The sequence below is a fragment of the Hippopotamus amphibius genome, chromosome 3, assembly GCF_030028045.1.
Source record: "Hippopotamus amphibius kiboko isolate mHipAmp2 chromosome 3, mHipAmp2.hap2, whole genome shotgun sequence".
NCBI classification, from domain to species: domain Eukaryota; kingdom Metazoa; phylum Chordata; class Mammalia; order Artiodactyla; family Hippopotamidae; genus Hippopotamus; species Hippopotamus amphibius.
The window spans coordinates 63595491-63610815 of record NC_080188.1 but is presented as its reverse complement, the minus strand read 5'-3'; the positions used below and the strand labels follow the sequence as shown (position 1 = coordinate 63610815).

At 35.5% G+C, this 15325-nt stretch overlaps 1 protein-coding gene across 5 annotated transcripts in view; it reads right to left on the bottom strand.

Annotated features, from left to right (window-relative positions):
• Positions 1–15325, bottom strand: part of SMARCAD1 (SWI/SNF-related, matrix-associated actin-dependent regulator of chromatin, subfamily a, containing DEAD/H box 1) — a 72263-nt gene that overhangs the window by 28688 nt on the left and 28250 nt on the right. For 4 of the 5 annotated variants that reach the window (XM_057727260.1, XM_057727264.1, XM_057727259.1 and 1 more), the window contains 4 exons: positions 11632–11735; positions 3147–3248; positions 2066–2147; positions 181–572 (listed from right to left, as the gene is read on the bottom strand). In XM_057727260.1, coding sequence (XP_057583243.1) covers positions 181–572; positions 2066–2147; positions 3147–3248; positions 11632–11735 — 680 coding nt within the window. The remainder of the gene's footprint in view (positions 1–180; positions 573–2065; positions 2148–3146; positions 3249–11631; positions 11736–15325) is intronic. The other variant, XM_057727261.1, reaches the window with a different exon arrangement.

The window sequence follows — 15325 nt, the reverse complement described above, 5'->3', positions numbered from 1 at the left end:
CAAAATTAGGTCATATGACACTATTTGAAATACTATTGGTTTAGAATGAAAATAATGTTTGACTCTACACCGGATAAGGCCACCCATCTATGCTTCCCTGGGCTGAAGACACCTTGACTATAAACCGTACTGTGAATTAAACACACACACACAGGGGAAAAAAAAAGAATGTAGCCTTACCAGAGCTTCCCAACTATTAAAGGGCCGGAGTTCTGTTATCTTCTGAGCCTTTTTCTGAGAACACTGAGGAATCAAAGTAAGTTCACCAATTGAAGCATCTTGAAGGAAGTGAAGAATTTTACCTTTATAGCCATCCTCCATCACTTCTTCACCACTACTATAGTCCTCGTCTAGTGAACTACCAACATCGGAGCCTGAATCATATTCAGAGTCTTCAATAACTCTTTTAGGATTAAATACATTTTTTTTACGTTTCTTGTTAAAACCATTTTGTGGTTTCATGGAACATTTCTGTTTCAGTTTTGTTTTAGCTGCATTTTTAGGATAATTTTGATTTCTTGAAGAAACTTCTTTTCCATTTGGAAACTCACTTGGTGAACCATACTGCATATCTGTGTACAAAGACAAAAATAACTACATTAGAAAGATACAAATTAAATATAAAGATATAAAACTTCAAATAAGAAAAAATATTTAAACAAGTATTCAATTTTTTTCAATACAGAATTTACTGCTAAATCTTGATATACTTTAAAGAGAAATACTGAAATAGAATTTGAAGTTATACAATGAGTTGAAATAAGTAGTTTCAAAAACAGGTGACAACTTTTTTTAATGAATTAGGTGTAAATCCTCATTTTCTATCAAAGATCCTGAGAATATACATGGCAGCTGCATATACATAAGATGTCCCAGATGTTACTAAGCACCCCCACCCCTGGGGCCAAAACTGTTGGGTGTAGCAAAAATAATGCTCATCCTAAATTAAAACTATCCATATTATAATGAATTTTTCCATCACCCATCTCCACTATTCTAAGTTCATCATTACTAAAAATCATTTAAATATATTATTAAAAAGCACCACTACTTTATCACTGACTAATCTATCATATTCTGTGGATTTCTAAGATGCCTGTGACTGAAGGTATACTGTTATTTTATGTACCAGTAAGAAATATGAACCGCAAGAAATATGAACCGCTAATCTATAACACAGTATTTTATTATTTAGAATGTTTGTTTTACTTACTCAAAGAGCTTTTAGACTTGCATATTATCATACACTCATTCTTGTACACATATTAAAAAATAAGCAAAATAAATTGAATATTCTTCACATTTCTTCACATTCATAATCTTTCTCTCCTGAATCTTTTTTTTCAGACTCAGAATTGGTGATATTGGTGGCTTTCTTTTCTCCACACAATATCATTCTCTGTGCCATCAAGAGCATTTGTTGTACAGCATTTCCTAAAATAATTCATAAAAAAAAAAACACAAAACAACAAAAAACCTAAAGCCATTGTGTTGGCCTTTTAAAACGCTGGCTTTGCAATTAAGATCTAGTCTATTTGATTTCTACTTAAGGATGTTACTAAATATGTGTGATTCAGCTCCTCCCCACTACTTCTCTACCCCTTGGTTCCTAAAGTTAAAGATGTTTCACTATGGGATCAGGGACTTTCTTCCATGTCAGTGATACCCATCTTATAAGTTTCTGACACTTCTGACACTTCTGATATTCATGTAAGTGCAGGCTAGGACAACTACATTACAGTGATTATAAGACACCAGCAATTTAAGATATTTCCTAAGAGCTGTTAAAATGTAAAAAAAAAACCCGTTTCTTTTGTACTCCACAAAACATGGTACTTTATAAGCAGACTTGACTATCAAAGTTAGCCAAACAGAAAAAAATGTTTACTGTTTCGTTCCACACTGCAGTAAAGAACAGGCCAAAGCATTTGGGAACTGGTCTCTAACATCTCATACAATCCCATTCTCTGGTTATTAGCTAAAAGATTTACTATTTTCTTATTTACTAAAATATAATATATTGGGAAGTATGAATTTTGTATAATGACACAGAACAGATAATTACCTTGGTCTTCCGCAAACACTTTTAAAGATTCTAAAGCCTCTGTGTACATCCATTCATGTTCCTTGAGTACTTCCCTTAATTCCTAGAAATAAGTCATTGATCTTTTTATTAAAAATCTAAAATTAACAACTTGTTGAAAACTTTTACACTCTTTTAAAAACAAGTAAATCACCTGAAAACAATAGAATTCATATCTGATTATTTCACACTTGTTTTTATGTTGCTTTACAAATGCTTTCTGTGTGTTTAATTTCACTTTTGTAAATTTCTTCAACAGGAAGGAAACTTGATAGTTTCTGCATTTCTACTCTTGCTATGAAGTGCTCTGAACACTGGAGTATGAAAAAATGTTTGCTCAATAAATGCAGCTAGGTTTTTATAAACTGCCAACTTCAAAACATGCAGCTAGGTTTTTATAAACTGCCAACTTCAAAACATGTAATTTGAACATATGTAAAGAACCAGAATAGCAACAAGACTTTGCATTCAGCTCATCAGAATTTAGCAGATGTACTACCTGTACATATACCTGAATAAATCAATACAAGCGTAAATGTATTTCCAATGTTAAATAAACAATGTGTTTCCAAGTACAGTAAGGTGATTAAACACAGGCACCTTTAGCACTGGCATGCCTGGCATGGGTCTTTACTGACTCAAAGTATTTTTACCAATTAGCAAATAGACCAAAGCTTATTAAGACACTGAAATGTGGTATTACACTTTAAAATTCTTTATGAAAAATTTAAAGGATGAGAATATGAAGAAAGCTAAAACAAGTGACTTGGGATTATAAACAGCTTTGTAGGTGATTTTCATTTTATATATGAGATGACAATTGTTACTACAGTTGTTTGTTATGATTATATGATATTATAATGCTGATACTATAGCTAGCAAATAAGGTAAATAAACAATGTAAACAAACAGTACAAAGCGTTTATAACATTGATGAATAAGAATATTTAATCAGAAAAATGCAAAACTCACCCTAAGCTTTTCATATGGTTGATCTCAAAGACTATTTTATAACACAAACATTTAGTATATACTGATTAAATTTCTGCCCATGACTACTCACCTCTTTATCAAAATTGGGAAATTCCTTTTGCAATTTCAACACAATACTTTCCTGCTTTTCCCAATTACTGCTAGATTCTGCAGACTCATTTGATTCCTCTCCCTAATGGGAGGAAAAAAAGAGAACCAATTTAAGAGATCATCAATAACTACAGTCTTAAGATAATCACATTTGTATTCTGACCTGATTTGGAAGTTTTCACATTTGATCAAGAAAAATCCAAAAATGTTTCTTTTTGTTCATGTGAAAATTGACAAACTTATATCTTAAGAATAAAAATTACTACTGGTTTAAGACCACTCAAAAACCAATAACTCATACTTCACTCATACAAAGCTCAAAATGAGCTAAATCTGCTAAAACAACTCAAATGATCCCCAAATTAACTCAAAATTATTTGGGCATACTGAAGTCTCTCCAAGCTAATGGCAAAACCCAAATCAAACCAAAACTAAACACCTCATCCATGCTGACAATTTCATACCATCTACGAATTTCGAATACTGAGAGAAAAAAAGTTTACTTTTACTTCAGTTTTGAATGGTTTAAATATTAACTGCTCTGTCACAACATAAAAGTGATACAATGACAAAGAACTTATATGAAACTAAATAATACATAAACTAAACATTAATTTGGGAATAACTGTGGCTACTCATACACACTCTTTCCTCTGTCACCTAACTTCATTTGAAGAAACTGGTTAAAATTCCACATTTAAACAAAAAAAGATTCCTTGGGTTCATAAGAAAAACCTTGCATTTTAGTCAAGCTAAAAGCATTTATCTACTCTGCTAAGAGCTGTACTACATGCTATACAAACATGAGAGAGAAAAGTACGGTTTCATACTTTCTCTTCTGCCTCCTTTCTTATCCAACAACAATACTATTTTTTTTCTTTCACTACTTAAGATAGAAATATCTAAGTTGTGAGTGATACCTCTCTTGCACACAGGAATAAGATGAAGTTCCACACGACAGAGACATAAAATGGTATGGAAGTTAGGAGTAGCAAGAATTTTTGTAATAGTATGTCGCCTGCTTGGGCTGGAGCACAGAGACCATGGATACGCTATAAGGCTGAAAAATTAAACCAGAGCTAATACTGGCTCTAAAGGCCTGGAGTGTTAAACTGAGGTCAGTCTTTATTCAGAAAGCAAGAGGATTTTGAGCCGGGTAATAATAAAACACTAATACCTGGAGAAAGCATTTCAAAGCCATCAAAAGTTCATACCGGGACTTCCCTGGTGGCGCAGTGGTTAGGAATCTGCCTGCCAATGCAGGAGACATGGGTTCGATCCCTGGTACCAGAAGATCCCACATGCCATGGAGCAACTAAGCCCATGTGCCACAACTACTGAGCCCATGTGCCACAACTACTAAAGCCTGCACACCTAGAGCCTGTGCTCCACAAGAGAAGCCACCGCAATGAGAAGCCCATGCACTGCAACAAGGTGTAGCTCCTGCTGACCACAACTAGAGAAAGCCAGCACACAGCAACAAAGACCCCACACAGCCAAATAAATAAATAAATAAATAAATAAATAAATTCATGCCGCCATCCTCACTTTGCAGATGAAGACACTAAAAGTCTAAGACCAGTCCTTTCAAAGGCCACTGATGGATAATAAGCAGCTGATGTACAAATGGAAACTTAGGTGTCTAACCCTAGATCAGTGTTTTTCCATTACCTGTTTCCTAAACTTTAGTCATTCACATAGCACATTCATTATTTTAAATAAGTCAAATGTCATCAAAGGATGAATAAACAAATTGTAGTATGCACATAAACTGAGATATTATTCAGCCCTAAAAAAAGGAATGAAGTACTGATACATGCTACAACATGGATGAACCTCAAAAATATTAAGCTAAGTGAAAGAAGTCAGACACAAAAGGTTATATTTTATGATTACATTTATATGAAATACTCTGAAATAAGTAAATCCAGAGACAGAAAGCCAACTGGTAGCTGCTAGGGGCTAGGGAAAGAAGAGAATGGGGAGAAACTGTTTAAAAGATACAGCATGCTATTACTGGGTGATGAAAATGTCTTGGGACTAAACAGGAATGGTAGCTGCATAACACTGTGGATGTACTAAATGCCACTAAATTTTTAATGGTTAATTTTATGTTATGTGAATCTCACCTAAAGAAATAAAGTTAAAATATTTGGAAAACAATATGTTTTGGAGAATTAAATATATGACAGCACAAATTAAACATTCAGTAGGTTGTGTACCTGTCATTTGCTCTTTGCTCTTGGACCTCACACTTCTGTCAGCTCCACTAATCTCTGGTGACTGAAAATACCTACGCAGTGCAGTGGTTATGCTCGAGCTTTACAGAGAAGCCTGGTGATACATGAACTTCGGGCTCAAATCGTCTTAGTGGGTTCAGAGGTTATGAATCAATCCTGTTCCAGAATGCAGAGTTGGAACTGACACATTTGGCACTGGCAGAAATCTCACATTAGCTCCTTGACCTATAGAACAAGGGCCATAATTGCAGAAAATACCAAATCTAAGGCCCTGGCATTGTCCCTCTGAAGAAGCAGCAGCAGCAACACTGTATTTCTGAAGCAACTGCAGAGACTGACACCACCATCCCAGATCCCCACGTAATGTGCCTCTGTGGCCTATACAAGAGCTGAATGGGTCATGGAGAATATTATCGTAAACAAACAGGTGACGACCCCAACTGTAGCTGCTATACCAGCTGCTATTTTTACTACAGAAAATCAATATAACTACACAACTATTACTCTAGCAGTAATTACATAAGACAAGCAGAAGCAATCTGTTTTTGTCCGTGCAGGGTCAGTGATGGATACATCTTCATTGCTTTCAGGGCTATGGTAAATCTCCAGCTCTCTTTCATAAAACAGTACTCAAGGACTTTGTTTTGCAGTCCACAGCATATCACTTTAGACACTGAAGACATCACACAGACTGGACTTTATAAGCAGGAAGCAGTGGTTATTTTTAGATGGGCTTAGTAAGAAACATGCATGCTAAGAGCAGAAAATAAGTACCCTCAAATTCTGGGGCCCACCACTTTCATGAATTATATGGGTGTCCAATCTGGAGCATGCTGCAAATTCCACTCTGCAAAAAAAAGACATGGCTGGCATTGTTGCCTCTGAGAAAGAGGCACAACACTTTAGTGCGCCTCTTTGGATACTGGAGGCAAGGTATACTTCAGTACAGTGTGCGCTGCTCTCATCTGCTAATGAAGAGCCCTTAAGTTTGTCAGGAATGGAGCCCAGATTAAGACAAAGCTCTGCAGCACGTCCAGGGTGCAGTGCAAGGTCCTTTGCCACCTGGGTTTTGTGACGAGCAAGCAGATGCAACAATTCTCAAAGAATCTGCGGCTCATAAGGATGCTGTATGAAGTCTTTGGCAATCCCCAACAGGAAAATCATAGCAGAGACCTGCACGGCTTCAAAGAAAGGTCATGTCCTCTTCTGAGGACAACTACAGTCTGTTCTGCTATAATATGACGCATCCATTCCCAGAAATTACTGCACCATGCCAAATGATGAAAATAAACGCTACCATGCTTGAGAAAAATTGTGTTAGAGGTATAACATTCAAAGACTTCATTAGTGACATGTTAAAAAAAAAAAAAGAAACCTTAAAAGGGTAACATAATTTTACACATTAAATGGATAAGAAATGCATAAATGCTACAATAAATATGGCACAATAAATATGAACTCAAGTTTGCTTGGGGATGTTAACATTGGAAGAGTTGTAGCTAATGAGCTGCTATGAAATGGTAGATGAATGGCTATTTGAAAATGAACAGCTATGGAAAGGCGAGACTCACTGTCCTTGCCTTATCCCTGCTGTGTGGCTAAAAATATAACTATTAACTTAAAAAAAATAAATAAAATTAATAAATTTCTGCTAACTTTGCTAGCCTCCTCCTCTTATATTAAAGCTGCCTGTGAGGTTTAAGATTCAAGGATGCCATGCACAACTCTCCTACTATGTTCAGCATTAAAGCCATTATCTTCAAATCAGTACAACTGTTTTCAAAAACATTTAAAACACTTTTGTTAATCTGTCACAATGTAACCTCCTGATCTCCACTGTCACTGTCACCATCATCATCTGCATCCACATGGCTGTCAACAGCAAACTGTTCCAAGTCTCCTGTGGTTAGATCATCAGGGTGGTACCCTAGCTCTTCAACATCTTCATTTTCTATCTCCTCAAATCCAACCTGTTTTCCTAAACCAACAGCTTGTTGTGAATTTGAAAAAATTTCTCTAAAGATTCAAGTTCTTCAAAAATTACAAAACAAGAAAAACTTTCCACAATATATAATACAAACACTTTTGTCCTATCATTCCAGGCTTCTAAAATGGTGGCAATGGCCGCTCCAATATTAAATCTCTTCCAAAATTCTATAACCATATCTGCATTCTCACCTTCAATTATAGTGATTAGTATCTTAAATGTTCAGCTTAAATAGTAAGCCATAATTGCTAACAAATTTTTACCAAGAGGCTGTATCAGATAGGTGGTTTTTGGAGGCAAAAGAAAAAAAGAAAAAAAATTGGGGTTGAGTTCAGCTTCTGCAGAGGGATAAGCTTGATGAACTACAAAAATTTTAAAAAGCTAAGTGTCTTCATTTGGGGTCTTGTTTTTGTTTTTGCAATAATCCTCTATAACAGAGAAGAATTAAGTAAATATATCAATATAGATTTGGGCAGTCTGTCCATTTTTGCTATACCTGTAGTGAACTCCAAGGCTGACACGAATAGTTCTTTTAAGAGGTTCAGTTTGGTAAGCGATAAACTACCACCAGCTTCAGCTCCAAATCTCTATCTGGTGTTGGTGCTGAACATCACAATACCGCTACCTCACAAAGCTTTAACTCCTAGAGTATGTTTCCTGTCTTTCAGATTTGGGTCCTTTTATGCATGCATTCATAACAGACACCTGTTTCATCAAAATTGAGAATTTATTTCAACATATAGCTGCCTTGTCAGTTTACTTCTGCATCACTGTTGGAAAATTCTTTTGTAGCTTCCCCATCGACATTCATGACTTGGTGTGACAGCTGATGGCTTAGGAATCTATAGCATCATTTGAAGGCATTAAAGCAACCACTACTGGCACTGAGAGAAGGTGGTTCTGCAGGATACGGTGATTTCTGTTTAAGATCTTTACATATAGATATAAAGGTCCACATGAAAATGGTTGTTCCTGATTTTTCCATCCTTTGGTCTTTAATTCAGGTGCTCAATAATTTTTCCTTTATTTCTCTATGTCTCTTTTTATTGACTTCATAGCATTTTAAGGCGGTCCAGTCACATACTTTTATTTTTTGTGGCACTGTCTCTGATGGTTCACAATGTGGATTCCTTTATGCCTATATCTGTCACATGTTCTCATTTCTTTCCAAATGTTTGTTTCAAGCTTCTCCTCAAATACCTTACTTTTTTATGCATTGCTTGGTGTTTTTGAACCATGATGCTTAGATATGTTTGGGATGCTGAATGAGTGCTTTCTTCAAATAGAAAATTTCACAAATGTGAAAGAATAGCAAAACACAAACTTGTGGGATAACAAAGATGGTAAAATGAGGCAGCCAGTAGATGTTTGAGGTGTGTTCATTTTCTTCCTATGTAGACCAGTTTAGCTGGGTGCAGTTTTCTGTGTTCATCTACCTAGTATTCTACTATTCTGACAGACAAACTTGAACACAGACAATGCAAAATTCAGGTTATATACAAACTGTTCTCTAATGTATTTTCTGCACTGGAACGAATTCACATTTTAAAAACAGAATGAACTAATCTCTTCTTGTGAAACAACTGTTGGCTTGAAAGGGGGGTCTTAACAGGATCAGAATGGTTGACCATGGGACATCAAGTGACCATGAGATGTGAGCTATTATACAACGGGATATGTGATCTACCAAGACTATACCTAAGTATGAGCAGCAGCAACCCCCTCAAGTGGAAATGGTATATTTGACCCTGGACTTGGGCAAGTTCAAGAAACATAAATAAGTTGCATGTGCAGGTGGCTCAGACTCCCATGGGACTTACTTCTGCTTTACTGCTGCCCCTCCTTCAACCAAAATCTACTGCACTTTGCTGGATTCTTTATGATCAGATAAAGTGGAAGCAAAATCTTGAACTTGTTTTACAAAGAGTTTACATAACTGTTAGAACCAGCTGAAAGTGAACAACTGCTATAATATAACCCCGTTTAAGATAGCAGTGCTATATACAACTTCAGGCAGTACAACTTATTGTCCACTTTGTACAGAACAGATGGCTAGAGGTACAGATCAATGATGTATCTTGGACAGCAGCCAAGGAGAAGAACAAGAGTGAAAGGTCCGTGACCAGAAGTCTGAGGAAGAGGTGCACTGTTGAACTTAGAAGCTTTTCTGAGAACAGAATGTAAGGATAAAAGCATTCCATATGAATGTTCAGCAAAGGACATCTATTGCAGAGGAGTCTTTAATAATCATATTGACAAGATGATTCATTCTGTGAACACCAAAATAAGGCCAAAGCCACGTGGATGCAAGCTCAATGAGTCTATATACAAATGGCCACGGCAACATGGACTGTCTGTGCACGCAGAGCAACAAGATAAGACTTTCTCACACCAAGATTTATTTGGCTATTGCTACTGCTGAGTACTTCGCCTGCCAAGAGCAGAGGCCAACAATGATTTCCCACGACAGCACCACTCCTTTGGGAGATGCAGTCAACTGTTTGGTGGCAAGCTGATTACATCTGACCCCTTCCATCATGAAAGGGATAGGAATAGAAATCTACTCTGAGTATGGATTAGCCTTTCTACCTACCTGGATGTGGCAATACCAATTATGGATTGAACTGTGTCCCTCTAAAAGTCTTATGGTGAATGATGCCCAGGACCTCAGAATATGACCTCACTTGGAGACAGGGTCTAAGGTCATTATTACTGAGGTAATCAAGTTAAAATGAGGTCACTGGGGGGGCCCTAACCCAATGACTGGTCCTTATAAAAAGAGGAAATAGACAAACACACAGGGAGCACACACTGTGAAGATAAGGCAGAGGTCTACAAGTCAAGGAACAAACAAAGACTGCCAGCAAATCACCAGAAGCTAGTTAGAGAAGGATGGAACAGCCTTTAGAAGGAACCAACTCTTCTGATACCCTGATCTTGGACTTCTAGCTTCCAGAACTGTGAGACAATGTATTTCTGTTATTTAAGCCAGTCAGTTTGTAGTCCTTTGTTATACTGTCCTTAGGAAACTAATGCATCCTACACAGATACACAGAAAGCTTAACTCAGTCCCAGTACACTGTGACACAACAATCAATGTTTCTGACCAGGGGAGCTAATTTCACTGGAAGAAAAGTACATCAGTGGATTCATGTCCATGGAATTCACTGATCTCACCATGTGCCTCAATGCCTAGAAGCAGCTGGCTTATAGAACACTGGTACTAATTAATGAAAATTCAGAATGTGAACTTGTTGATAACACCATACAAGGCTAACCACGCTGTTCAACAGATATACGAGCAAAGTAAATGCTTTGAAATCAGCAATCAATATGATGTTATTTCTTCCACAGCCATTATAAATAGATCTGTAAATTAAACCATGGGCCCAGTCTCTTATACTAGTTGTTTCTCACACCTAAAACTCACATAATTTTTACTTTCTATCATTATTTTTTCTCAAGGCAAGAACACTTCTGTGGAAAGACACAACAATTGTCCCACTAAATTAGGGTAGAGATTGCCATCTGCTATTTATGGCTTCATGCATCACTAAATCACAGGCAAAGAAAGAGGTTACTGTGCTAGCTGCAGTGACTGATTTTGATTTTGATTACCAAAAAGAATTGTGCTATATGGGGATATGTGTATAAAAACAGTTGATTGAACCTGGTGTACCCCCAAAAAATAAAAATAAGAAGAAAAAAAAAAAAAAAAAAGAATTGTGCTGTCATGAATACAGACAGAGAGGACTATGTCTAGATTCACTGGGAGGCCTCTTAGTAGGTCTACTTCATAAAGTAAAAATTAACAGAAAACTAGAATAACCCAATAAAAGCATAACCATTACTATTTTTAGATAAGCAGTTAAATCTCAAAGCAGTCATCTGTAAGAATCATAAGTAGCTGTCACTGAGGAGTATGAAATGGTGCTGGTAACAGCTGTTTCACCTAAGTGTTGTACAACCATATGTGTATCTTCCCCCAGTTACTTTACCACACTGCTAGAATATTTTTTAAGTTAACTTTATAACTCAGATAAGCAATTAATACTGGATAAACACTGGATAAATTAAAAAGAAAGCAAAATCAGCAACAAATGAAATGCAACCGTAAATTTTCTTAGTTGTAAGAGAGAAGACCGATTTACTGAGGTGCATTTTTAGTATATCCACAGACTCAACATATTCTGTGCTTACGCAGCTAATTTTGATGCTGCAATTAAAACGTGACTCACATGATCCAATCTCTTCTTTTTCAGAGACTGATCATCATTAAATTCATCTTCCTCGAATGGCTCTGAAGAAGAAGATAATTTTCTTTTCCTGGGTCCACCACCTTCTAAAACAGAGAAGGACATTCAAAGTTCACACAGATATTATAAGAATCATTAAAGCAAAACAAAGGAAAAAATATTATAATGAATATACTTGTAGACAGTTCTCCTGACATTAGGCCCAATGTTATTTCTTCTACATATGACATCCATTCAATAAATGTTAAAGGAACTGAAGGAAAAATAAACAAAGACTTTTCAGTCTTTCAAAAGTAGAAATCACTGTAAACATACGTATTTGTAAACCATTACATTATTTAATGCTAAAAATATACATCTTTAATAGTAGGAAGCAGAGGTTCTATAGTAGGAAGAGGTTCTCCCCAATGACTGAATGCTCAGTAGTGGGAAAAAAAAAATTGAGCCCATCAGCTTATCTGAATAGCATCAGATAATTGTCAATAACTGTCTACTATGTACTACTGTGTACCAGGCTTTGCACAGGGCTTTTACAAACTGCTGTTTCATTTACTTTCCACAACAAGCCTACATAGTAAGTATACACTCATTTTACAAATTAGGAGGAACTGAGATACAGAGAGCTCAAGCAGTTAATGCTCTTAACCTATAAACAAGACAGTACAACACAAGAGTGCTGTATGACAGTATTAGGAAATCTGCACATTCTGTCCTAACTGAGAGAAAAACTCAATCTACATGATCTGGAGAAGTAATGTTACATATTTTTTACTTTGTATACATTCATATACTTCTTCAGTACCTTCACTTTCTGAGAGCAAAATCCAGAGACTTACTGTAGTGCTAGTATGAAAGCATTTGCTGAAAGCTTACAAAGGTTTAAAATTTCAGTATTAATTGTATCAGTACCCTAACTATGCAGTTAGAAATAAAACCTGTAGAAATATAATATTCAAAATAAATACAGGCAAGACAGCTTTTAAGCTGTAAGCATGAAAATTTCATAATATGGCTATAAAAAGATTGAATGCCATCAACATTTTAATATATAGTAATTATATGCTTTAAGTATGCATGCTTAAATTTCCCCCCCTTTATTTCATAAAGGAAATGTGCATTCTGCATGTGCCAACTAATTGTCAGCATCCACTTTAAAAGGGGGAAAATATAACCACCACTCTATCATCACCCACATATATGCTGGCGTTAAGTGAATACCATTAGTAATATTCTAATATTTAAAGTCTACAAAAAGCCTCAAACTAGGTGATTTATGCCATATCACCTAGACGTGTTTAATTCTTTCTTAAAAAGAACAAAAGCTTTATCTTTTTTGGTCAATAAAGAATTCTTCAGCCCTAAATATATGTTCATATATCTTTTTTTTTGGTTAATATTATAGCCTCAAGGCTTCCTAGGTGGTGCAGTGGTTGAGAATCCGCCTGCCAATGCAGAGGACACGGATTCGATCCCTGCTCCAGGAAGATCCCACATGCTGTGGAGCAACTAAGCCCATGCGCCACAACTACTGAGCCCATGTGCTGCAACTACTGAAGCCCATGCGCCTAGAGCCTGTGCTCCGCAACAAGAGAAGCCACGGCAATGAGGAGCCTGTGCACCACAATGAAGAGTAGTCCCTGCTCGCCGCAGCTAAAAAGAAAGCCCATGCACAGCAAAAAAACACCCAACACAGCTAATAAAATAAATAAATAAATAAACAAATATATTAAAAAAACATTATAGCATCAAATCTTTATATGTATATAAATGGCTACAAGGCACAAATCTGCAAATATATGTGGGAGAAAATACATAACTGAAAATTCAGTTTACACAGGAGCACACAACACTTAGTTACCTATATATAAATCTGTTTATAACTATTAATCAAAAATTTTGCATATATCTAAAGAAAAGTTAATATTCTATGCCAAATATCACTTCCCAATTAAGAATCTCATAAATTTTCATCTTTTTTGGGGTGCATCTGTCATCAATTTCAGGAAGGTTAGAAGTGCCTCACACCCAAAATAAAAATAAATTTTACTTAAATTCAATATTTAAAAATAAAAAGTAAAATATGAAACTGCAAAAAAAAAATATGAACGAAGAACACAAACAGGCAGTTCAACAGAAAAAAAAAGAGAGAGAAAAGATGGTCAATCTCATTAATAACTAAAGACAGGTAAAATAAAGTACCCTTTTTTTCATCCTAAGATTAAAAGGACGGTTGCAGCAGACTGTGGGCAGTCACTTTTAAACATTATAAACTGTATAAATATATCTCAGAATTTTAGATGTGTGTTTGCTCCAGCCCAACAATTCTTTTCCTGGGAATTTATTTACAAAACTGATGGAGAATGTTTGCTTAGGTGTACATAAAACATTTTTAAGTAAGTGCCCATCCATAAGCTATACAAGTCAGGATACACTGTTATAAAGAACTGAGTAGGCTTAGAAATAAAAAAGGTTACAAAACAGCAAAAATAACAGGATCACAGCCACATAAAAATGTTTTGCCTACTCTTACACATATATAGCGAAGTGGAAGAAACAGCTAGACTCCTGACAACATCAGTAAATTCATATTTTTACCTTTAAAAGCAGGGTAAAAACTTCAAATACAAATTTCTGCTTTTATAACTTAGTATTCATAAATGAAAACTTTCAGAAGGCAATGCGAAAAAGATACCCTTACTGTTTAATATGCAGGATGATACTGTCTATAAAAGATTGTAATTTGTGGTAAAATCAATGTCCAACATGAAGATTTGTGGAACTGACCAAGATGTCTTACAGGCATTTAAAAAGGACTTTTGGTGGTGAGACAAAGCTATCATTCTATACACTATCTCAAAAGTGTACTACACTAAAGATGAAGATGACTGATATATGACTATCCTGTTCATTCTAAGAGGGAACATGTAAGTTTACATAAAAAAAAAAAAAAAGGAAAATCCTGATTTCTTCTTTGTAACTTGCCATTTGACAACATTTAAAAAAAAAAAAAGAAAGAAATAATATCAAAGTCTAATACAAGAATGAGAAGAAAAAAAAAACTCAGCTAAAGTTCAAATTTAATAAGGACTGTAAACTCCATGAGGTTTTGTCCATTTTGTTTCGGCATGTACTCTCAGTGCCTAAAACAGCATCTGGTGTCCGGTAGTAGGTGCACAATAAATATTTGTTAAATTAATGAATAAAGTTGAATGATACAAATTGCTCAAGAGAAGAAAGATTAAATACTGCTGTGGAATAAACTTATTCAACAAATTTTTCACTGGAAAGATTCTGGAATATTGAGATATTATGAGGACAAGAAAGAATACGTAAAATGTCCCAAACCATTTAGCAATTCAACAAATGTTAACTGAGCCTACCATTTTTCAGGAACTTTTACAGTAGGGACAGACACACTCAACCTTCTTCTGTACCATTTTCTATTATCAGATGGCCCTTAAGAACAAAGAAATGCTAACAACGTACTATGTACTTACTATGTGTCATTCACTATAATAAAAAATTTACAGTAACTTTATCACTTCTTCATAACAATCTAAGAATTTGATACTATTATCATACTATTTTACTGCTATGGAAACAAACAGAAAAGTTAGGCAACACTGCCCAAGGTTACACAGCTAGTAAGTAAAAGAAAAGGAAGAATTGTAGCATT